Source organism: Lagenorhynchus albirostris, chromosome 12, assembly GCF_949774975.1.
Source record: "Lagenorhynchus albirostris chromosome 12, mLagAlb1.1, whole genome shotgun sequence".
In the NCBI taxonomy this organism is placed as follows: Eukaryota; Metazoa; Chordata; class Mammalia; order Artiodactyla; family Delphinidae; genus Lagenorhynchus; species Lagenorhynchus albirostris.
In genome coordinates this window covers 37,496,042-37,519,811 of record NC_083106.1, presented here as the reverse complement: position 1 = coordinate 37,519,811, position 23,770 = coordinate 37,496,042, and the positions used below count along the sequence as shown (strand labels likewise).

Here is a 23,770-nt window from a genome sequence, read left to right as displayed (position 1 = left end):
AGGACACCTACATTCCTTGAACCATAACCTCCTTCCCCCATCTACAAATCCAGCAATGGTGCGTTGAATGTCTTCTCATCTTGCATCTCCTGACCCTTCTTTCGTTATCTTTTCTTTCTCCCCACCCCCAAGATGTTCTCAGCTTTTAAGGGCCAAGTGATTAGATTGGGACCACCTGAATAATCCAGACTCTTCTCCCTATCTCAAGGTTCTTAATGTAATCATGTATTCAAAAACCTTTTGCCATGTGAAGTAACATATTCACAGGTTCTAGGGATTACTGTGTGGACATATTTGAGGGGCCATTATTCTGCCCGCCACCAAGTGGGGAAAGTGGGGGTGGGTGGTGGTGGGATGAATTGGGAGATTGGGATTGACATGTATACACTGATATGTATAAAATAGATAACTAATAAGGACCTGCTGTATAGCACAAGGAACTCCACTTCGCTGTACAGTAGAAACTAACACAACATTGTAAAACAACTATACCCCAATTAAAAACAAAAAAACAAAAAAAACTTGTATGTCTAAGAAAAAAATATGAATTAAATAACTGGGATACTTGCTTACATTGGAATGTTATGTAGTCATTAAAGCTGTGTTGTATGCAGAATAACGATACCTAACAATGTTAAAATGTTAACTATGGGCCAGGCACTGTTCTAAAAGCTTTACATATATTGACATTACTTAATGCTCCCAACAACCTTATGATATATGTGTATTATTACTCCATGCCCCCTTTTATAAAGAAACTGAGGTACAGAGAACTAAGTGATTTGCTGAAGGTTACACAGTTGCTAAGTGGCAGAGCTTGGATTATGAAGTCAAACTGGCTGCAGAGTCCATGAGTTTAATAGTTAATAATTTGGACATATGTTCTAATCTGTTGTTAAGTGAAAAAAAGTAGATTAAGATATATTACGCATGATATAATCCCATTTTTGTACTTTCTGCAAAAATGAAAGATTATCTCTGGATGGAAGGATTATGAGTGATTATTTTCTTTTTTAATTTATTTTGAAAATACTGTTTGCTAATAGCTGTTATTTTCCAAACAAGAGAAAAAAAATCCAAGTTTGAACAAATATACAGTGAATTAAATGTTGGTTTTGTGATTGTAAAATTAATTGCTGCTTTTATGTTTTCAAACTATAATGAATGGAGACCGAGTAAAACTCAGAGTGAAATTGCTCAGTGGTGTTACAAAGCCAATGTAACACATTCTCCCCACAGAAACAAGATAATTAAAAATAGCTGTGCCACCAGACTAGTCAACAAAAGCCCTTAGCACCTTACAGAGCTGAATAGTATATAACTTTATACTCATATACTATATAGTACATGACTAAACAAAAGGCCATTGCCATTCCAATTTGAGGTGTCTCTCTCCTTCATGCACATCTACGGGACAGTTGGAATTCTCTCTCAAGTCTTTTCCACTAAGGCTCCAAAGATAACAGGAAATAGAATAGGAAGGGCATGGCCACCTTAAGGAATGGAACTTCAACCCTAACTACAGCACATTTTCACAAGGCAGGCATAGCGTATATGCTATCTAAAAGATATGATGTGATTTAAGTTTAGAGGTAATGAAGTACGATCTCAATAAAGCTGGAAAAAAAGAGACAACTAAGTTTGTCATCATCCTTATAAATATTTTTAAGTCATCACTTCTGTACGGAATTCTAAAAGAATGACAAGCAAGTACAGTAAAATACCAATATGAAAGTACACAAAAGAAAAGCAGATTTTGATGTCCCACAAACATGCCTTCACCACACTCTAATTCTGCCACAGAGAACGTGTGCGTCTGTGATCAAGACATAGTAGTCCCCCTTTATCCATGGCGGATGTGTTCCAAGACGCCAGTGGATGCCTGAAACCACTGATAGTACAGAACCCTGTACACAAGGGTATCTTTAAAACGAGCATTGCACCAACTTACCAGTTTCCTGTGAGTAATGAACGAGATGATATAGGGGCAGCACGTAAGGCAGTGGGTGCATGCAGTAAATGCAACGGCAGGTGCAACACTGAACGCACTTCTGGTTCACTCTTCTGAGAACAGTGACAATGATGTCAGATCGGGAATAAAAACTCCTAAAGACTGCCTTCTGCTGGGTTTCTCCAGAGGCAGCCCTGACACAGGATTTGAGTGAAGTGGTTTATTGCTGAGTTGATCTCAGGAAGCACCGGTAGAGCAGTAGGGAAATGGGGCAGGGAAGGGAAGGAAGCTAATTCAGAAGGCAGGAACGAGCATGCCTCAAGGTTTCACAACTCTGGGTTGAGAAAGTTGGGAAATTTATCCACCAACTCCCATCCATTAATGGGTGAAGGTTGCTCTTGAGGCTGTACCTTCACTCCCAATCAAGCACCTCCCGTGGGCAGAAAAAGCCTGTAACAGTCCCAGGTGCTTGCAGAAAGAAGATGGGCATGTTCTAAAGGGCAAGAATCCAGGGACTATGCGTGAGGTGCTGAGAGTCAGCTACAGACAGCGTTATGTTATCCTTTTACCTGTAGAGCCTAAAGGCCACTCAGGCTGTTGCTGGTTGCAGGGAAACCATTGCAGGATTATAGATGAATCCACAGAAATGCACTGTTGCAATTATGAATTTTAAAAGGGAACAGAATGATTTTCATAATATGGCAACAGCTTCTTTAAGCATTAGAAAGCATTAACTTACAGATTTCTTTTTGCTTGGCAATATAAAATACCTGCACCCCCAGCAGCTACTGGACAGCTAACCTGTGTGTAAAAACAGAATAACAACGAAAAGAAACACTTGCCACCAGACACCTCTGGCTTCAGTTTCACCAAGTATTGTGGAGCAGCTATTACTTGTTAGGCCCTTCCATGGGTAAGAGCACATATTGGGCTCTCATCATTTCATTAAACTTCGAAAGACACTTTTCAGAGAAAAGGCCATTTACAAGTGGGGCGATTAAAATCGGGCATTCTCATTATAGTAACAAAATATCCACATTCTACAAATTTAACAAGTCAAATAACAAGTCAAATCTCTTTTCCACTGTGTACAGTTGACAAATCATTTCTGAAAATTCAGTCCCACGCTTCTGGGGACTAGGGTCCCTATGCCCTATTCGATTTATTTATATTTAGTCATTCTGATACATCATTATTTACTCAAAGGAAGCAATCATTTGGGGTCCGTATTTGTGGTTCCCAGCATAATATTATAGTACACAAATACCATTTTCTCAGTAGGGCCAAATCCCACTTGCTAGGGAAAGCTCTTTGCTTGATGTGGTTTCAACAGTCTTAATCTCTTCGGAGGGTGTGGGAAGATACTTGCTATTTAGTTTCCTAAACCGTTCTCTTTTCTTACCAATCTTGCCCCTTCATACCAACGACTCAGTACCTCAGCGGATCTCTACACCACACCTTCACTTCCTGGGAAAGTTAGAAATGATTTGACAAGCGGCTCAGGTCTATAAAGAAAACACTGACCCTTGGATCCCGACACCCAAACCCCAGGGGACGCCACCTGGCCCAGTCTGCTTCGCTCTTCAGCTTTTCACCCGCAGGTGGCAGCAACGGGCTCCGAAGCGTGTGTCTCAGCAGGTTACCGGAGCCGAGGCACAGCTTCTGGCTGGCGTTCCAGAGCGAGGGCTGCAGCATCCACCTCCAGGAATCCACATCCAGCCGGGACGGCCCCTGAGGCTGAAGTACTTCATTTTGAAATTGTCTCTGATCCTTTCATTTCTTGAGTGAAAACAACAGTTTGAAGCAGCGACAACTCATTGCGTCCCTACTTCCCCCAGTTCCCAATTTTCCTACCAACTCCAGCAGCAACCCGGCCCCTTTTCCGGAGCAGGGTCTGTTCCGTAACTCTCTACGCTCCGGCCCTTGCACATCCTCGGGAGCCGGGTGCCGGGCGGCTAGCAGTGCGTCGGCAACCGCTGCGTCCCTTCTCCTCCGACCAGTCTGCCACGCGGGCTTTCCGGCCGGTCGAGATGCCAGGGCTGCACTCCTATTTCATCACCCATCCTCCTTCCCTAACCCTCCTCTTCGTCCCTTTTCCCCCAAACACACACAGGCACACAAGCTGCTCGGTCGCGCATAGTGCTCCGGGCTTGGCTGCGGGAGCAGGACCTACACAAGCCCAGCAAGCTACGGACACGCCGCCCGGACTCTTCAGCCCGCGGGCCCCAGTGTCCCCACCGCCGCAGCCGCCGCTTCTGCGTCGCTCCTTCCCGCCTAGACACCGCCGCCAACAGCCCCCTCGGCTGCAGCCTCGGCAGGGCTGGAGGAAGTTGACGCTTTGGGAGGGGGCGGCGGGGAGCAGGTTGAAGGATTTGTTGTAGGAGGATTAACACATCTGGGCGAAGGGAGGGGCAGCGCCGCTGCAGGACGCGGCGCGGACCCGGCATCCCAGCGCGCAGCAGCCTCGGCCGCCGCCTCCCGGGACCGCGGAGCCCGGACGCCCCCGCCCGGCCCGCGCCCCGCCCCCGCCCGCTGGGCCCCGCAGCGCGGGGCGCAGAGGAGCCGCGGGCGGCGCAGGGAGGCGGGCAGCGCCCCGCGCACGCTTCTGCCACCCCCGGAGCCGGCGCGCGGAGAGCGCCGGGCGAGCGCGCGTCGGGCGGCGGCCGCGCTGGGGGGCGTGGGGCGAGGCGGCGCGGGGAGCGGCGGGGGCGAAACTTCGAGGCCAGATGCCCGAGGGCGCGGCGGCGCTGCGAGGCTGCCGCTGCTGCCCCTGCGGGCCCCGGGCGCGTCTCCGCGGGCGCTGCTGCCCGCGGCGCGGCGTGTGCAGCGAGCAAGTGAAGGTATGTGTGGCGGGCGCGGCTGGAGCTGCCGCCGCTACCGCCGCCGCGCTAGCAGGTCCTAATGCCTGTCACTTCCCAGGACGCTGGCAGCTGCAGCCCGGAGCCCACGAGCCCTCGGCAGGTTTGCCTGTCCTTCCCCGCGATCTGATTGGATAAAGTGGGGGCTCGACGGTGGCCGACGTGGGACAGTTTGGCTGTGGCAGGGGTCTCGGAAACCATGGGTTATTGCAGTGGCAGGTGCACGCTTATCTTTATCTGTGGCATGCAACTGGTAAGTGACACTTGGGTCCTCTTATTCTGTAACGTGCCTTTGAGATAGTGGGCAGGGGAGTGCAGTAAAAGGTCTGCCATTGATTAGAACGGAAGAAAAAAGAAAAGAAAAGGTGACAGCTATATTGCCTATATTTAAAATGCTTTCAGGGAGACGCACTGTGGGGTACAGGACAGGTGAGGCCTTCCATCCCCGCCTATTTCTTTCCCTCTGAAGACAGTTCGGCAGGTGCGGGTTAAACTTGTCTTTAATTTCTTTAAGCAAAGCAAGAGGTAGCTAGCTCTTGTTCTTTTATGCTTTGCGTTCCTATTAAGGTAGCAACGTGGTGGTCACATGTAATTTACTATACAGGTGTTAAAACAAGAGAAAAAACGGAATTTTTGACTTTTCTTCTATGTAGTAATTTTTGCAGTATCTTTGTTTCTTCATTGACGTATTATTTTTCAAGGAATATATTGTCTTATAAGTATAATGCTCTAACAAACCACTGTGTAGTGCAGATGGTATCCTTACAGCAGTCTGATCTACAGGACACATTGAGTTTTAAAAGTATGTAGATTGAAGAGAAATACTTAGATGAACTCAGGGACAGCATTGCCATAGACTGAACCAGTAGCCTTGAAATCACAATTATTACAAACAATTCTAAGGAAAAATATTATATCTTACATTATCTATGTAATTGCTCCTGAAATAGATACTGTTGTCTGATCCCGTGGGTTGGAGAATTATATGTACTTTTTGAGGAATGTTGTACAGTTGCAAAGAGGCAAGGAGCCAATAATGGAAAACGTCGCGTCTCTGAATTTAAATTCCCTAAGGGCAATAGAAGGAGGGGCTGAGGATAGTTTAGAGGTGAAAAATAGACCACCTTAAGTGCTTAATTTGAGGTAGGAGGTACTTGCTCACTCCGGTTATCAAACAGCTTTCCTTGGAAAGTATAAATTAATCTGAATAGCCACCCACATTTCCAACAATTGTTTCATAAAGGCTGAAAGGACTACAAGACTGGAGACGATATCTAAGAGCCCAATCAGTAACGGAAAGAGCAAGAATTTGCTGTTGAAACTGATAAGTGTTCTTCATTGTTTATCAGTTGTCATGAAGCCCAGAAACGGTTGTTGTTGTTTTCTTTAATATTTAGCTAAAGCAGTGCTTTTAGTTGTATATTGTCTCAAGAATGTTTTTCTTCCCCAGGAAAGTTATCTGATAATGTATATTTTGATCTGTGAATTACTTCTGCACTTGGTTGTAAGAAAAAGAAGGTAGAACTATAAATATAATTTTAAGAATGTAACATTTTCTCAGTGACATGTAAAACAGTTTATTTTTCTGTACCACATATTCAGTTAAGTTCTGCAATAAAGTTTTTTTTTCACTCTTAATGATAAAGCTGATCAGAACAACGAGTTTACTTTGGAAAACCACCAGGAAGGCCAGGTGTGCCAAACTGTAAACATTTTCAAAACATTCTTATGTTCATATATGATTCAGAAAAGAATACATTTGCTGATTCACTGTGTAAAAGCATAAAGCTGTGAGAATGGGTGGGTAAGAGCACTCTTATGCTCTTTTCAATTTTGAATTTTAAAAATGTGATTTAGCTTTTAATCTGTTAACATAGTAGGGCTTTATTATGGTAGATGTAGGCATTAGATCTGTATGGCATTTTGTGTGATGAATACAAACTCAAGAACTTAAACAGTTTTAGAAAAACATACATATACAAATGGGAAGCTTAATATACAAAGTAGCATAATAAGGCTAAAGGTGTGTGTGTGTGTGTTTGTGTGTATGCATATATGCAATGGTGTGTTGGAGAGGTGTTATGTCACTTATGAAACAGAAATTCTGAATCAAAGCTAAGTTCTCTAACAAAATAGAAGTAGCAGTAATATAGAAGTTCTCAATCTAAGCAAGTACACATTTCAATCCTAAGAGGTATTTTAGGCTTTGTAAGAATCATCTGATTTTTCCCATTCAGACTTTTTGTACCACCAGGCTAATATAATTAGCAGCCATGTTAATGCAGATACAGAAGAAAAAACAACGGACGAAAAACATCCAATTGTTTTAATAAGGTGAAATGATCACATTTAAAGGACTCCAGAGATTCCTGTTAATTGTTGTTTCTTATAAATATAGTATTTAATTTTAAATAAAATAATTCTTTTGCAACTAGTTGCAAAGCACTGTCCGTGTGCGTGCGTGCGCGTGCGTGCGCACGCACGCGCGCGCACACACACACACACACACACACACACACACACACACTAGGTGGGTGTTTATGTTTTTCTTTGTTCTTGATAGCTCTTTGAAAACTTTATGTATCTTTGAGCTATTATGAGTAAAGTTTGTTTCATAAGTGGCCAGGTTTCCGGAATGTACCACTGATTGCCACAAAAGTTCGTCTAGTTTTGTTTACTTCTGTAGTGTTTAGTGAGCGTTCTCGTAACATTTGGGTATTTTTTTGCAGCTGGACAGAAAATCTCAGATTTATTAAAATTAATTGAAGCCAAAATTGTCTGAGATAGAAACTTTATTAAGTTTCTTTGTTAAGTAACTATTAAGTCCCTAGAAACATTTGACTCCAATTTTGTAAGTAGAGTGTTTGTATTTTAACTAGACTTAAAGCAATATTTATGTCTGTGTAAACTTGCAGCTAACCTTAGAAGGAGATGAAGTAGCTTTAGTATTGTGGCAATGGGAACCTCATTCATCAGTATATTATCAGAGCAGACACAGTGTTTTGATCCTTTAACAAGCGAAGGACAGAGACAAAGGCTCCAGAGAAATTTACTTGTCAGGATTCTGTATCTTTGCTTTTAATTATGTTAAATGTGCATTTAATTTAATGTTTGACAGACAAGTGTGGATAAACATCCATTCTTTTAAAAATCAGGAAATCAGTTTATAAGACAAAAAATTAGAATTTCATACTGTAGAGATTTAATATAAAACTTCCATTTATATGAAAAAGTGTCTGTCCATTTTATGAAAAAGTATCTGTCTCTATATATCATACATTAAAATCTTTGAGCTGAATGGTTACTCCAACTTCAGATTTTAGGGTGATTTCTGTGAAAAAGCGGTGTGATCTCTGGAAACAGATTTGCTGCATGTGCAGAAACCGGCGTCTAAGCTCATAATCTGAAGAATGTTATTTTATTTTTATCATTGCTGTCCTTAATGCTCAGAAACTGAAGATGTTAGTCACAAAAGGCATCACTGCATTTGCAGTGGTGGATATGGTGGTACAGGACAAGAACAATTTAACTTCTTATTTAAAACTTTCAGCAGTTTGTGAAAGAGTTTTTGCTATTTTTTTTCTTTGATGTTTGGTTGAATCAAAGAGTACTTTATATAAATGTTGAAAAAAAATGCTCAAATATCTCAGATATTTCTCAGTGAAAAATCAGCCATAATATGGAAGAGCATAATTTATTTTAGTTTGAAAAGACAGCTTTGTTTTCAAGTAAAGAAATTAGAAATCGCCCACATTTTTGTACATTAGACTCCTATATGGCACAAAGCATATGTATCATAAACTATTGAAAGAAAGTATAGATTTACATTGAACAGATTAACACTTGAAAATGCCAGTCTTGCCATGCGTTCTATGAAGTATTGCTAACTTGGAGCAGGTGCAACTAACAATTAGGTTGGTACACATGTGCAGCTGCCTGGAGAAGCTCATTTGAAACAATTAAGAATGATCAGTTGTTTTCTACTGCATAGTTTCTAAGCATTTTTGGAGGTACAAATTTATTAGAGAAGGCCATGAGTATATATGTGGACTAAGAAAAAACAATTTTATCATAATTATGGAGTGTTTCAGTGGTGTCGATTGTGAGTTTATGCAGTGTTCATAGTTACAAGGTCTTTGGTTACTTAGAATAGAGCATTGACACGAAGTGGCTTGAAGAGTGCCGATAGAATCTTATGATTTTCCTAGAGTACTTTTGACAAGTTTGAAAGTTCTCCAGAAGTGTAGAACGTTATCTCTCACAACCCTCCCTCTCAGAGAATTTAAAATTTTAGATTCAAATGCCATTGGTAATAAAATCTTGAGGTCATTAATCGATCTGATTCATGGAGAAGACTAACAATTTCCACATAATATTTCAGAAACTTATTATGGAAAAATATGCTAAGAGTTTGCTACGTTGTAAAATAATGATAAATTTCTTCCTTTTAAATGTTTTCTGTTTTTGCACCCCAATATTGTCATGCATGTTTTCGTCTTTAATTTACTCTTTCATTGTAATTCAGCACTGCTCGTCTCTAATGTTGACCAGAAAAGGATGTAGAAACTTCTTCCAGTGCCCAGCTCTGTTTCTTGGTTCACAGACCACGGGCAGCTTCTTTTTTCATACACCCAAAGTTGCGTAGAACACTGTTTCCCCTTCTTTCTCAAATAAAGGGTTGAATGGGCAACATCCCCTGTGCAGAATGCCAGAGTCATCTCTGGCTTGGGGCCCATATGTGGACAATGGCCCAGATATGCAAATGGGCATTGCCACCAGCTTTTCCCTCTGATGCTGCTTTACTTTGGGGTCAGATTCTCTACTTGCCCAGTCAAGAATTTCAGAATGGCAGCCAGGGACTCCTTAAAATAGGAGGTCTTTATTTCTTGGTGTGTTTCTTTCCTGTGCGTGTGTGTACTTGACAAAAATAAAATCTGAGACAGAAACACATTTTAACATTTCTGCGTTTATACTGGAAATAAAAATATTAAAATTATGGGATCATTAAATATTTGTCTATACAGTTGTCCCTTGGTGTTTGCAGGGGATTGGCTCCAGGACCCTGCCCCTCCATGGATCTCGCCTTTGATCCTCAAGTCCCTCATATAAAATGAGGGTCAGCCCTCCATTATCTGTGGGTTTCACTAAAATTTCAAGGGATTTATTTCAGTTATTTAGTAGAATTTCAAGCAACTCAGTTTAGTTTTTCCAAAAATAGGTTTGAAAGTAATATTGCTAATAATTGCTTCCCTATTTCCATGCCTTATAGCACACAAATATCAGAAACCAAACATACACAGGAGAATTATTTCAGTTCTATTATTTCACCTGTAGAATGAACTCTTCTAATTTTGGTCCCTTTTTTCCCCTTGACTCTTGTGTATTTTAAATATAATGAAATATATAGACCATCAAGATATGAAGTATTTAGGGTTTTTTTTTTCTTCATAACAACAATAGAATTAAATACTGTATTTATACCTACATCATTTCTATTGCATGGAAATAGAAGTGTATGAAACATTTGTACCAACCCTAGGAAATTGAAGAACATTTAAAAATCATGAAAGCACAAGATAAAATTATATCATTTTATTTTTGCAGATTAAGGTGGGAAATAAAATTTATAAACTGGTTTTCTCTTCTTTTAATATCTCAGGTGTGTTTAGATTTGAAAGCTCTTACTATTTAAAGGACGTAGTTGCTTCATCTTCCTGAAATCAGTTTTCCTTTTTTCTTTTTTTTTTTTTTTTGCTTAAAGTCTAAAATGAGTATCGTGTCTGATAGAAATGGTTCTAACATTTAATCTAATGCAAGCTATAGACTGTCTTTTTTTTTTTTTTTTTAGCCTGGAACAGGAATAGAGTGACTTCTAATGCTAATAACTTTTGCCTTTTAAATTATTTTGGATCCTACATGCAAATTTTTATCCCTATGAAAACAATTTTTGAAAAGTTTACAAATAAACTGATTTTTATGTGCACTTTGAAAAAACGTTCGTCTTTATAATTTGTTATACTTTCAAAATCCAACTTTGTAAAATACTTTAAAAATAATGAAAACGTTAGTATTTATTGGAAGGTATTTCTGGCTAAATGCTAAACGTCTAAACATGTGTTTTTTTACTGATTCCTTTCCAATAATCCTATGAAGTAGGTAACAGATATTAATATCCCCATTTTACAGAGGAGGAAACAGGTTCTGGAAGTTCAAGCAACTTACTTAGGTTACCCCCTTAGTAAGTGGTAGAGCTTAGATTCAAACTCAAGTTTAACTTGACTTTAAGCCTGATGGAGGTTTTATCACTGCGTACATTGCGTCCATTGCATCCATGTTCACCATGGAACATGAAACGGTAGCAGTAGCTTACGTTTGTTTTACTAACAAAGGCAGTATCATCTACCTATTGATTCCCGATCAACACAAGACTAAGCAGGCACAGAGAAGGCTTGATGCCAGGCCCCTATCCACACCTGGCTGGCCCACATGGACTTGGGGTTTACCATCTTTGAACTGCCAGTGTGTGGACTAGAGAATCAAAGGAGAGGGTGCCCCTGCAAAGTTAGTGTCCCTGGCTGTTCCCACAAGATTTCACATGTGCCCTAACACTGCAAAACACACTTGTCGTTGTACCCTAGAGAAATAACCCCTCATAGTGAGGCTGTATTTCTGTCATTGTTCAAGGGTAGAAAAAAAAGTTTCAGCCGCTCTGCATTTCTGGCTAACAGGGACTCGGACACTTTGAGAGGTATGTTTAAAAAAGATTCCATGTGAAGAAAAATGTATTTATTTTTCTCACATTCCTATTATTTTTGAAGCCAAACCCTGATGAATGGCTAATGCAGAGTAATGTTATTTGCCTGTTGCTTCTATTTTTTTTTAACATGTCCCAAATCCTAAGTCCACCTAGACCACTATTGGTGAGGATATTAGTTAAAATTATTGTTGTTGGAAATAACTTCAAGTGATAGGTTATTTAAAATATGCATTGCATTGAACATCCTAGAAAATTCTGGAACTGCGGTGTGTGTCAGAATCACCTGTAGGGCTTTTCCCATACAAATCAATAGGCCCCACCCCAGTGTTTCTGATTCAGTAGGACAGAGACCTTAAATTTGCATTTCTGATGAGTTCCCAGGTGACACTGATGCTGCAGGTCAAACTTTGAGAATTACTGGTCTAGAACTTAGGTCTTCACTTAACGTTGTTGCAGGAGTGTGTGAATCTGTGTTTGAAATTCTTCAACCCAACTAGATAATTAGCTCATTTCTTCCTTTTGCCTGTTACTGATGTGAAAGAAAACTTCTCTTCGGGACCAAGTGTGCCTATTTCTGACTTCCAGCTTAGTTCTATTCAGAAGTTTAAGTAAGGGAAATGGAAGGTCTTTTCACAGCATTTGTGTCTTTGCAATGAATAGAGAGAAAAATCTGAAAGGGATTCAGTGCCTCTAGTCTATACCTTCTATGCCTGGTAATGCTGGAGTGGAATTGGTCCCTTCAACTGCTTCTTTTTGCTAGCCTAGCCCCTCAGTCTGAATTTCGGAATAGCTTCTCGCTGTGCAAAACACAGCCCTGGGAGAGAGAGAGAGAGATCTGAGGAAATATGCTGAAAAAGCACTGGACTAAGTGAGAAGGCAGATTTTTTCTACCCTGTCTAGCGCTTCCATACGGGACAACTAAATAACTGTGACTTTGCTCAAGCCATTTATATTCCTGGGTGCTGTTTACTCATTTGGAAAGTGGGGCAAATAATTCCTGACCCATTTACCCTACAGAACGCTTAGGAGCATCTGAGAAAATGTGCTTAAAGTTTACATGAAAGAGCTTCACAAATGTGAAGCTTTATTGCTGTGTTACTTCTGATACCTAGAAAAATCTCTGTAATTATTACTAGTTTAATTTTTAAGAACTGTTCATCTAGTGAGACTGGGAGTAGTTGCAGGGACGCCTATATATCATTTGACCAGTGGCCCTAGTTGCAAAAACTTGTTTCGTTGTAGAAACACTTTTTTCTTCACCTATCCATCATTTGGGGTGGGGGCGTCGGGTATATGAATAAGGATTACAAAGTAGGTGCAAATGGTTTGAAATAGATAAACAATATGCTTATGTGTGTGATGTACCCACTTTAAGTGTTCTTTAAGAATTAAACTTAGATTTCACAAAGCAGTCAGAATTCTGCTTGGTCAGGCAGCATTCCGTGGGTGCTATCCTGCAAAATGCTCCCCCTCAAACATGAGCTGTGAGATTAACTATGTCGTGGGGTGGAACATTATCGTCATCGTCCTCTCTCCCGCCCCCAAGGGGCATGATTCATGTTAGTGTATCTGCTCCTGCACTAAAGAACCCCCTGCTTAATTCCCTTTAAGTCTGCAAATACAAAGTGTTTGCAACAAACCAAGGAACCTCTTTTCTGATATCCCCTATTAACCTTGCATGGAACTAGTATTTTCAGGAATAGTTTTCAGTGAAATACTACTCTAGGCTCATGATGCAGTCTAAAAGTTAATAATATTATTATCTAAACAATACTTAATGACTAAAAATTCAGTACGGAAACTCTTAACCTATTGAACAGGTATCTAACAAATAATAATACATAAAGATGTTTAAGAATATCAAGTATTAAAAAAAGAATATCAAGTATTATTATTACATAATTAAAGTAAATGAAGGGAAGCTTGTTTTCAAATACTTGACCATTTTTTTAATATGTTTTACTTGAGTTTCTTGCAGTTGTGTTTTGGCCACTAAAATCACAACCCTCAACTTTGAAATTCAGTCAAGTCCAATTGCTGATGTTGCAGAGAGGGTGACATGTTGCAGGTTCCAAGGATGTTTGGAGCTTCAGAACACCTAGGAGAGGGCGTCTGCAGAAGTGCTTTCTTTCTTTTTTTTTTTTTAAAGGAAATTCTGTTCTCAGATGGATTTTTTTAAATCTTTATTTATTTATTTATTTGGCTGCATCAGGTCTTAGTTGCGGCACGTGGGCTCTCTAGTTGCTGCACGTGGGCTCTAGAGTGTGTGAGCTTAGTTGCCCCGCGGCACGTGGGATCTTAGGTCCTCGAACAGGGATCGAACCCATGTCCTCTGCATTGGAAGGCGGATTCTTAGCCACTGGACCACCAGGGAAGAGCCCAGAAGCACTTCCTTTTAGAAGCAGTGGCTGAGGAGCAATGCCTGTATCCTACATCTAAAACCAAACTCAGTCTTCCAGCATCATACCCTAAATGTTTGCCTCTGCAGGGCAGGTGGTGAAGAGTCCTCATACTGACTTTTGTTTTCTAATCAATGCATACACTCAAAAACAGTAACACATTAAAAAACCCCAACAATGCTGCATTCTTTGAAAACAAATGAGTCTTGGTTTGGAATGGAGGAATCAAATCTCTCCTGCTAACAGAACTCTTTGTGTGCATCTGTATGGTGCTAATTACACAACAGAATAAGGAGGTATTTCAAATCCTTTAACTGACAGCTGTGTGTCAAATGATGGACGATCAATTTTATGTCTGAAATGTTCAGTGGTAGGGAATTCATATGACCCTCTTCTAGCCATAGGAGATCTACAAGGCTAATCTTCCAGAGTATCATTTTTATAAAGGACATCTCTGATGCCACTGAGGAACAAAAAGTGCGGAGGACTTCTACAGGCCCCAGTGAGCAGAGAGCACTAGAGCCTGGTGGTGTGCTGCCTTCTGCGGTCTTGGCCCTTGGAGAAGAGCTCTTTCTACTGCCTCGGCTTGAGTACCTCCTTTGTTACAGAGTCTGCAGTGGTGGGGGCCAGCTTGCTCCTGGAAGTAATAATTCATCCCTGGGGACACAGTGATTCAGACCTCATTCTCTTAATCTGTAAAATAGGGATCATGGACTCTACAGGACATGTATCCAAGTGCTACCTATTTGCTCCACTTGATTACTCTGAGGGACAGAGATGAGATTAGGGTCTTATGGATGTGTTTAACTCTGGTTTTTGGCAGCAGTGAGGGAGCTGCATATCTGTAGGATTTGGAAGCTATTGTAGGTTTGAGAACACACAGGTGGTATATAAAGAGCCCTGGGTCTTTTTTTCTTCTTCTTCTTTTTTGATAAAGCTTGCTCACAAATTTGATGATAGTGCATCTATAACTTGTGATTTCCTAAAATATAGGAGCTATGTGTAGGATTATGTATTCCTTACTCTTACCAATAGGAATTAATGGAGTTTCATTTTTGTCCATCTTTCACAAAATGCAGTTCCATTTTATTCAAACAAAAGATGGTAGTTATATTATGGCTGTTCAGTAGCATTTATGAACCTGAGTTTTGCTTTTCTTTTAGCCTGGTATGAAAGGTTTTCAACTTTCTTCTACAGGATGGGGGGCAGTTGGGGGCAGGGGGAAGGGGAGTGTCTGGCTTCTGAATGTCTAATAGTTCACAAGCATGTAACACTACTTAAGATGATATATATTTTATATTATTTTTATTTTTAAATAAATTTATTTATTTGCTTTTATTTTTGGCTGTGTTGGGTCTTCGTTGCTGCACATGGGCTTTTCTCTAGTTGAGACGAGCAGGGGCTACTCTTCGGTGCGGTGTGCATGCTTCTCATTTTTGTGGCTTCTCTTGTTGCGGAGCACGGGCTCTAGGCATGCGGGCTTCAGTAGTTGTGGCACGTGGGCTCAGTAGGTGTGGCTCACAGGCTCTAGGCGTGTGGGCTTCAGTAGTTGTGGCCCACGGGTTTCGTTGCTCCGAGCATGTGGGATCTTCCCAGACCAGGGCTCGAACCCGTGTCGCCTGCATTGGCAGGTGGATTCTTAACCACTGCGCCACCAGGGAAGCCCAAGATGATATATATTTTAAAGGACAGTCTTGTGAAGTCTGTGAAGTTAACTGTGAATTTATTAATGAATTTTCTCAAGACATCTGGTTTTATCTAAAACATTCCTGGGAAGTTCCACAGGTTCTTAAGATCTATGGGACAGTGCTTTCCCAGTTTACCATTTTATAGACTGTCTCAGAATAGATTTGCTTTTGTTAAAAAAAAAAACTGCCCTAAAAATCAGGCACATGGCATAAATTCAGTTTATGTTTAGTAAATGTAAATTTTGTAACAGCAGTGTTTGGTGACCTTTAATTATATGCCTCTATTATTTTAATCCTTAGGGGAAACCTGTTGGTTTTCACTTTGTTTTCTCAAGAATGAGGTAGTAATGATCTCCTTGTTATTGCACCTACTTTGTACGGTTTTGTTAAGAAACATAGTGACCTAAAATCTTAGCTTTTCCCTTAAATTGAGAGAAATGAACCCTAGTGAGTCTTTTTTTTTTTTTTTGGAGATTTATATGGCAATTTGATGCAGAGTTTATACACAAAATAGTTTTGTTGCACGTTTGCTGCTGTTAGGCCCATCTTTTAATTTAATCTTTCCTAATGTGAATAAAAATGTTATATATTGAACTTTAAAGGGAATAGATGGATGAGAAATGTTAACAAAGTCATAGATAGAGGCAGTGATCCTAATGTATAGGAGGAATGTCACATTTTGGGTTGAAAAGTAATTCGGCAACAGTATCTTCTTTTACAAAATACATCTCTCTGAAAGTCTTTCTGATGTGTTTGAATGCAGCCCTTAGATGGCCATTACCAGTCATGTGTTGGTAATGAGAGCCAGGTGTGCACATTGCCCTGCCTTGGGGTGTTGGGTGATGGAGAAGACCCAGTAAGACTCTAGGAATCAACTTGGAGTTGATTCCTAACCTGCAATGCTGTGTGTTAGTTATGATCATTTTAAAATAATGAATCAATCAATCAATCAATAATGGGAGGAAATTAAGCAATTACTAAATCAGTTTATCAAGTAGGATTTGTAAAACGTCCACACATGAATAGCGTAATGACATGTACTGAATAAATGGTGTCTGTTTCTACCCTTTTGGCAATTAGGACATGATCTAACTGGAATGTCAAGCTGTGTTTTGTAAATTGATCTAATATCTAGTGGTTTTAATAATTGAAGATTATTTTAAATTGCAACCTGATCCTTATTTATTAGTTTACTAAGCCATCCAATTTACTTATTATGATAGTAGTTAAAATGTTTTAATGTTCTCTGTTCATTATGTGCTGTTAAGATCACATTTATGCTGACAGCAAATCAGATCAGTGTTAGTAAAAAGTAAATGTTGATGTAAACTGGGCCAACATGATCCATTTTTCTAAAAATGTGAATTCATACAGTTTAAATTCATATTATCTAATTTGAGACATTATTTAGATATTCTGAAAATTTAAAAATACAGAAGTTAATTCTGTCTTTATGTTTCAGATCTGTGCAGTAGTAGTTTTTACCTTTTTTGTGTATCACAAGCTCTTTTGAGAACCTATTAAAAGCTATGAACTCTTTCACCAGAAAAATGCCTGTACAACTAAAGAAGATTCACAAACTTCTCAACCTATTCCATAAAACGTAGGTGAAAAATCCCCAATAAATTTTAAATTTCATTTATTTTTTCTTGTGGCGGGGAGAGTGTCTACCATTTCATTAAGAGCTTCTGTAGTAGTAATATTTATTTGTTTGTTTATTGAAAAATAGTTGATTGCTTATCAGTAATTAAGTTACTTTGAATTTAAGAACATTTGAAGACATATATGTATATATGATATATACTACAATATATTGTTAAGATATATGCACACATATGTAAGTACATATATGTGTGTTTGTAATACAAGGTAGGAGAAGCCAAGAGTGGATTTTGGGACCTAATGAAACTTAAAAGCTTTTGCACAGCAAAGGAAACCATAAAAAAGTTGAAAAGGCAACCCTCAGAATGCGAGAAAATATTTGCAAACGAAGCAACTGACAAAGGATTAATCTCCAAAATGTAAAAGCATCTCATGCAGCTCAATATCAAAAAAACAAACAACCCAATCCAAAAATGGGTGGAAGACCTAAATAGACATTTCTCCAAAGAAGATATTCAGATTGCCAACAAACACATGAACGGATGCTCAACATCACTAATTATTAGAGAAATCCAAATCAAAACCACAATGAGGTATTGCCTCACACTGGTCAGAATGGCCATCATCAAAAAAACTACAAACAATAAATGCTGGAGAGGGTGTAGAGAAAACGGACTCCTCTTGCACTGTTGGTGGGAATATAAATTAATACAGCCACTATAGAGAACAGTGTGGAGGTTCTTTAAAAAACTAAAAATAGAACTACCGTATGACCCAGCAATACCACTACAGGACTACTGGGCATATACCCTGAGAAAACCATAATTCAGAAAGAGCCATGTACCACAATGTGCATTGCAGCTCTATTTACAATAGCCAGGACATGGAAGCAACCTAAGTGTCCATCAACAGAAGAATGGATAAAGAAGATGTGGCACATATATACAATGGAATATTACTCAGCCATAAAAAGAAACGAAACTGAGTTATTTGTAGTGAGGTGGATGGACCTAGAATCTGTCATACAGAGTGCAGTGAGTCAGAAAGGGAAAAACAAATACCGTATGCTAACACATATCTATGGAATCTAAAAAAGAAAAATGGTTCTGATAAACCTAAGGGCAGGACAGGAATAAGGACACAGACTTAGAGAATGGACTTGAGGGCACGGGGGGAAGGGGAAGCTGGGACGAAGTGAGAGAGTATCATTAACATATATACACTACCAAATATAAAATAGATAGCTAGTGGGAAGCAGCCGCATAGCACAGGGAGATCAGCTCCGTGCTTCGTGATCACCTAGAGGAGTGGGATAGGGAGGGTGGGAGGGAGATGCAAGAGGGAGAGGATATATGTATACATATAGCTGATTCACTTTGATATACAGCAGAAACTAAGACAACATTGTAAAGCAATTATACTCCAATAAAGATGTTAAAAAAAAAAGTGGATTTGGGTAGTGGAAACAAACTAGACCTTTGTCAAAGATATTAAAGGATATGATACCTGAGAGTAACAGATAGTTGTGTAGATCCCTACAGTATAATACAGAATGATAACTGCTGTAAGAGAAGTAAGAATAAACTACTGAGCAGATAGGGGGAAGCTACAGGTTTTCTCCTCATAGGCTGATCTCACAATGTATGAAGGTCTGGTGTAAGGTAGGTAAGATCTCTATAGCTAGAGACTGGAAGAAAGAGAATCCCAGAAGGAAGAATGATAGTAGCAAAAAGGTAAGAATGAAAGGGCACATGTGTGGTACAATGTAGAATCTGACACACTGGCAAGTAGGGGAGAAACGGGAGGCGAAGCAGAGAATGGAAGGAGTAGGGGTGGTGCAGTTTGTGGGTGGACTTGAGCACTTTTGGAGGGAGTTTAATCTTATAGGATAGCATTTGTGTCTCTCTCAAAGTTAATTGTCAAAGTGAATGGCCTGATTCCCCGCAGTAGAATAAGAAACAACGTGATGTGAGAGTAGGGTGAGGTTTGGGGCAAGCCCTGTGGGGAATGTGAAGGCAAAGCAGCAACAAATTAAATTGATTGCTAAGTTCATCGAAGACCTTAGCAAAACTGGGTGGCGTGCATTTGTAGGGGAACCAGATATGTCTCCATCATTACCCAACTTTCTAAGAGTTGGGATGGAAAAGCAGAAAATGGAAGTTTCCTCATCCTTAGATTGAACAAACTGAGGGTCTGTGAGAGCTCTAAGCTATGAGAATAGAATGTCTGACCAACTGTAGGACTGGATGGGAAAGATTGATGTCAAAATGGGAAGGGGTAGTTCTATTACTGGAATCTCATTGCAAACACTGGAGAATAAGGAGTTGGGTTCAAAAGAAGGGAGATAATAGAAAAGGTGGGAGAAAGGTGGTTGGTGGGAGAGACGACAGATATAGAAGTTTAGATCTTGGAGAGGAGTGATGTAGAAGCCCCTGATTGGCCACCAAATTAGATGGAAGGTTTAGTTTTCTCAAAGGATGAGAGGCCATGAGGTCCAGCTGTTAGAAGAACCATCATTCTGTATTTTGGCCTTAATAAAGATGATCAGAAATATGGGACTGAAAAGGAACACAGCCAGGAGGGAACAAGGGTGTTGTGAGGATGGTAGATGTGTGTAATAATTTGGGGAGAGTTTCGTTTAACCAGGATGGTTAGGGAGAGTCAGGAGGCAGCTAGGATGAGGAAGATGAATTGGGAGGGACGGAAATGTTTGTTCAATGAGTATGTGAGCCGAGTGACTAAGGAAGAGCAAAGGTAGGCTTCAGGCAAAGCACTTTCTCAACTTCAGCAATATTGCCATTTTGGACGATTCTTTGTAGTGGAGGCTGTTCTGTGCATTGCAGGATGTCTAGCGACATCCCTGGTCTCTACACACTAGATGCCAGTAGCATATTCCCAGTTGTGACAAGCAAAAATGCCTGTAGACGCCGCCAAATTGCAAAATAGCCCCCTCATTGAGAACCACTGAGCTAAAAAGCAAGGTGCTAGAAAGAGCACTTAGAAATAACAGCAGGTTTCCTTCATAACAGATTTTGAGTTGTCCAGAGGACAGTGGAGGTGATTGTGAAGGGAAGACGAGCCTGGAGGCCTGGTCGCTGTGCACCTGAGGGTCATGCCTTGAGGAGCACCGTGGCCTGGGTCACAGCCATCCCCTTGATCTATGGAAATAGAATCTTCAGGGAAGCAACCTAGCCATCCGGACATTTTGAAAACTCTCTAGATGATTTTATTGTGTTTCCAAGCAGGTATATATTAAGGAGAGCGGGCTAGTGGACTAACAGCTATGAAGTTATGGAGAGCAACAGGAGGAAAGACAAAGGAGACTGGGAGGTAGGTTGAGCCATACATTAGGGAAGGGGAGTACCGAGTAAGCCTTTGTGGGCATATCGACTGGAAAGGCAACACTGAATCTAGATTTATCTGAAAGCTCCCTTTTATGGTCAATTATGTGTTCAACCAAGCTTTTACTTTCTTGGCTGCTTTGCTCAGTTTAGTTTGAGCCAGGTGGATGTTATATAAGACTCAGTGAATGTCATCTTTCCTTTGGTGCCAGTAAAGACTGTTGATGAATATTTGACACTTTTAATTTGTCCTTTCCCGAATCTGCTAGTCTGCTAAATGCAGTATGTATGTCTTTGTGAAATTTCTTAATTAAGAAAGATTTCAGGTAAGAAGTATACATTGATTATAAGGTGAACATGTAATTGTTTAAATGGAGAGCCAGATGTGAGAAATTTGGGGTCAAATTATGAATTTCTAATTCAATAAAAGATTTGTGTAAGAGTTAATAATATGATTATAACTTCAAAAGTAAACTTTTTTAAGACTAAAGAGTTGGGTAACTTTTCCTTGCTTTTATGGAAATATGCACACACACACACACAGACACACACAAATGATAACTACTGCCCTTCAGGAACTTGCAATTAAAAAATCTTAAACTATTTATATTCCTTTGGTGAGCCCCCAAACCCAAGAATATTCAACAACCATTGTAATATTTGATATCCTGATTTGCCAGAAGGTCCATTTTTTGCTGAAGAAGTATAGTAAAACAACAGAGATTTGTCTTTTAAATTATCCTGTCTTAGATTGTATAATGTCTCTTTTTCCAACTTGATTTCTTTTTAACTCAGTCTTTTGGTGGACTCTAATTTTCATGCCTAGAGAGAGGGGAATAAATGATAGATTTCTTGAAGGTCCCTTTAACTTGATGGTTTTATGATTAAATTTTGCATTTAAAAATTGCCTTTTTCTGGGAGATCCAGGCCTGAAGGTGCTTTTCCAGCTCCATATTTGTATGGAGAGCAATTAATATAGCACATGATGCATTTTTCTTTAATACAGTACAGGGAAAAATAGCAGCAATAGATGCAAAAAAAACCTTTAATAAACTTGGAAGTAGGTGCATATGAAGTTTTTCTGATTTGCAGTGATGGTGCAATCCTCCTAAAAGTATACTTGGATCCTCTGAAAATTTAGGTGTGTGAAAGTGGTGTGTGTGAGGGGGCGGTGGGTGTAGTGGGTGTAGGATGAGAGCAAGGGGGGAAATAAAAATGATGCTGTTCATAGGAATTGACTTGGGTGTTCTGTTATATGTGAGAAGAGGGAAGTGGGTTATCTTAGAATACACTCTGCACTTCTTAGTGCATTGTTCTTCTGGATGTGGTAGGTTTTCAGCAGGTCTTGTTAACTGGATATCCACAGTGTTCAGGGTGAAAAGTGGAGCCCACTTAAAGGCATCCCACATAAAGGCATCAGTGCAGAATGAAACAGGCAGAGAAAGGAGAAGCCTACTGTGTTCAGATGAAACCCGTGCAAGTTTAGGTAGGCCAGATTGCAATTATCTCCCACTGGAATTTAGCCAGGACAAACATTAGTGCATGTTACTTTCCCTCTAGCCTAATTAAAGGATTGTTGAGAACTACCAAAGTTGGCTGACTTGCAATAGTCGGTGCCTGCTAAAATTTGTAAGTTATAAGTACTTAACAGTATGACCTGATTTTTATGCTGGGGTCATCATATTAATTAAAGTTTTCCAATCATCTAATTAGAAAATACAGTCTGAACCGAGTCTGGAGGATTCCCAGTCTTACTTCCTAATTTAAAGGAAAGTGGAAACAAAGAACAGCTCTCAAAGCAATGCAGTGGAAAGCGAGACTCTAGACATGCCTTGAGAGATGCCCAAGACCAGCAGGGTAATTATTTAGGATGCATTTCCAGTAGAGACATTAAAGGGACACCAGTGAGCTAGCTTTTAAATGTAGAAATCTGTGCCAGCCCCCAAATTAACTCTTGGACTAGAATATGAGTGCACCATAGAAAGCTGGAAGGCATGACCAACACGACTGATTGAAACTAAGCAATTTGCTCTTTGATGTTATACTTTATTCTTTTCAGCTTGAATAATACTTTGTCAAAATAGCAGAAACAGAAGTAACAGTCTTAAGACTCTAGATGATTACCTGACACTTAAAAACATCTTCTCTCAGGAAAAAAAAAAAAAAGTAGATTGTGTGTTTTCTAAAGGTAAGGTCCTATAACTGAGATGTCACATGTAAGTCCTTAAAAGCCTAGAGTTTAGTTGTCATCAGTGTCTTTATATTCATACCATGCTGAGAACAGTGCTGTATCTAAAACAATAAAACACTTTCAAAACATTTATTAAACATCTGTTATGTGCCACGTACTGGACTAAGCAGAAGGCATTAAAAGAAGGACAAAAAGGATGTGGCCAATGCAAAGACACATGGGTCAGTGGCTGTCTGGCAATTGAGTAATTAATCATAGTTTCTCATTCTCCTGCTTAAGCAGCCAAAATCGACTCAGCATTTGTCTGCAAGCTCTAGAAAATGAAGTCCTGGTACAGTACTTCAGTATTACAATAAGTACTGGTAGTTATCTCTTCACAATAGAACAAAAAGGATAGAAGGGAACTTTTAAGTTTTGTTGGGAATTTATTTTTTTTAATTTTTATTGGAGTATAGTTGCTTTACAATGTTATGTTAGTTTCTACTGTACAGCAAAGTGAATCAGCTATACATATATCCCCTCTTTTTTGGATTTGCTTCCCATTTAGGTCACCACAGAGCATTGAGTAGAGTTCCCTGTGCTATACAGTAGGTTCTCATTAGTTATCTATTTTATACATAGTATCAATAGTTTATATATGTCAATCCCAATCTCCCAATTCATCCCACTCCCCCTTTCCCCCTTGGTATCCATACGTTTGTTGCCTAGTTTAAAAGGAAGCTACCTGTATTCTAGTTGTCTTGATCAATTCTCTAGACGCATGTCTGTAGGTGCATTTCCCATTTAGATGGCAGTGGCAGTGCACAGCATTATGGGGCACAAATGCTCCCTCAGCCTTGCCATGCTGACCGTCCAGATGCTTCACAGCTGAATAAGTCATGCCAGCATCCAGGGGGCTCTGCCTGGCCAGCACCCCTCCGTGACAGCCATCTCGTACATCATGAGTGTGGGTCACAGGGAAACGGAAGTGTATTTATTTATGC

At 40.0% G+C, this 23,770-nt stretch overlaps 1 protein-coding gene across 1 annotated transcript in view; it reads left to right on the top strand.

Moving 5' to 3' along the window:
- The first annotated feature begins 4,953 nt into the window (after positions 1-4,953).
- NKAIN2 (sodium/potassium transporting ATPase interacting 2) overlaps positions 4,954-23,770 on the top strand; it is a 981,640-nt gene continuing 962,823 nt past the window's right edge. The window contains exon 1 of the mRNA XM_060167694.1: positions 4,954-5,062. Coding sequence (XP_060023677.1) covers positions 5,009-5,062 — 54 coding nt within the window. The 5' untranslated portion in view covers positions 4,954-5,008. The remainder of the gene's footprint in view (positions 5,063-23,770) is intronic.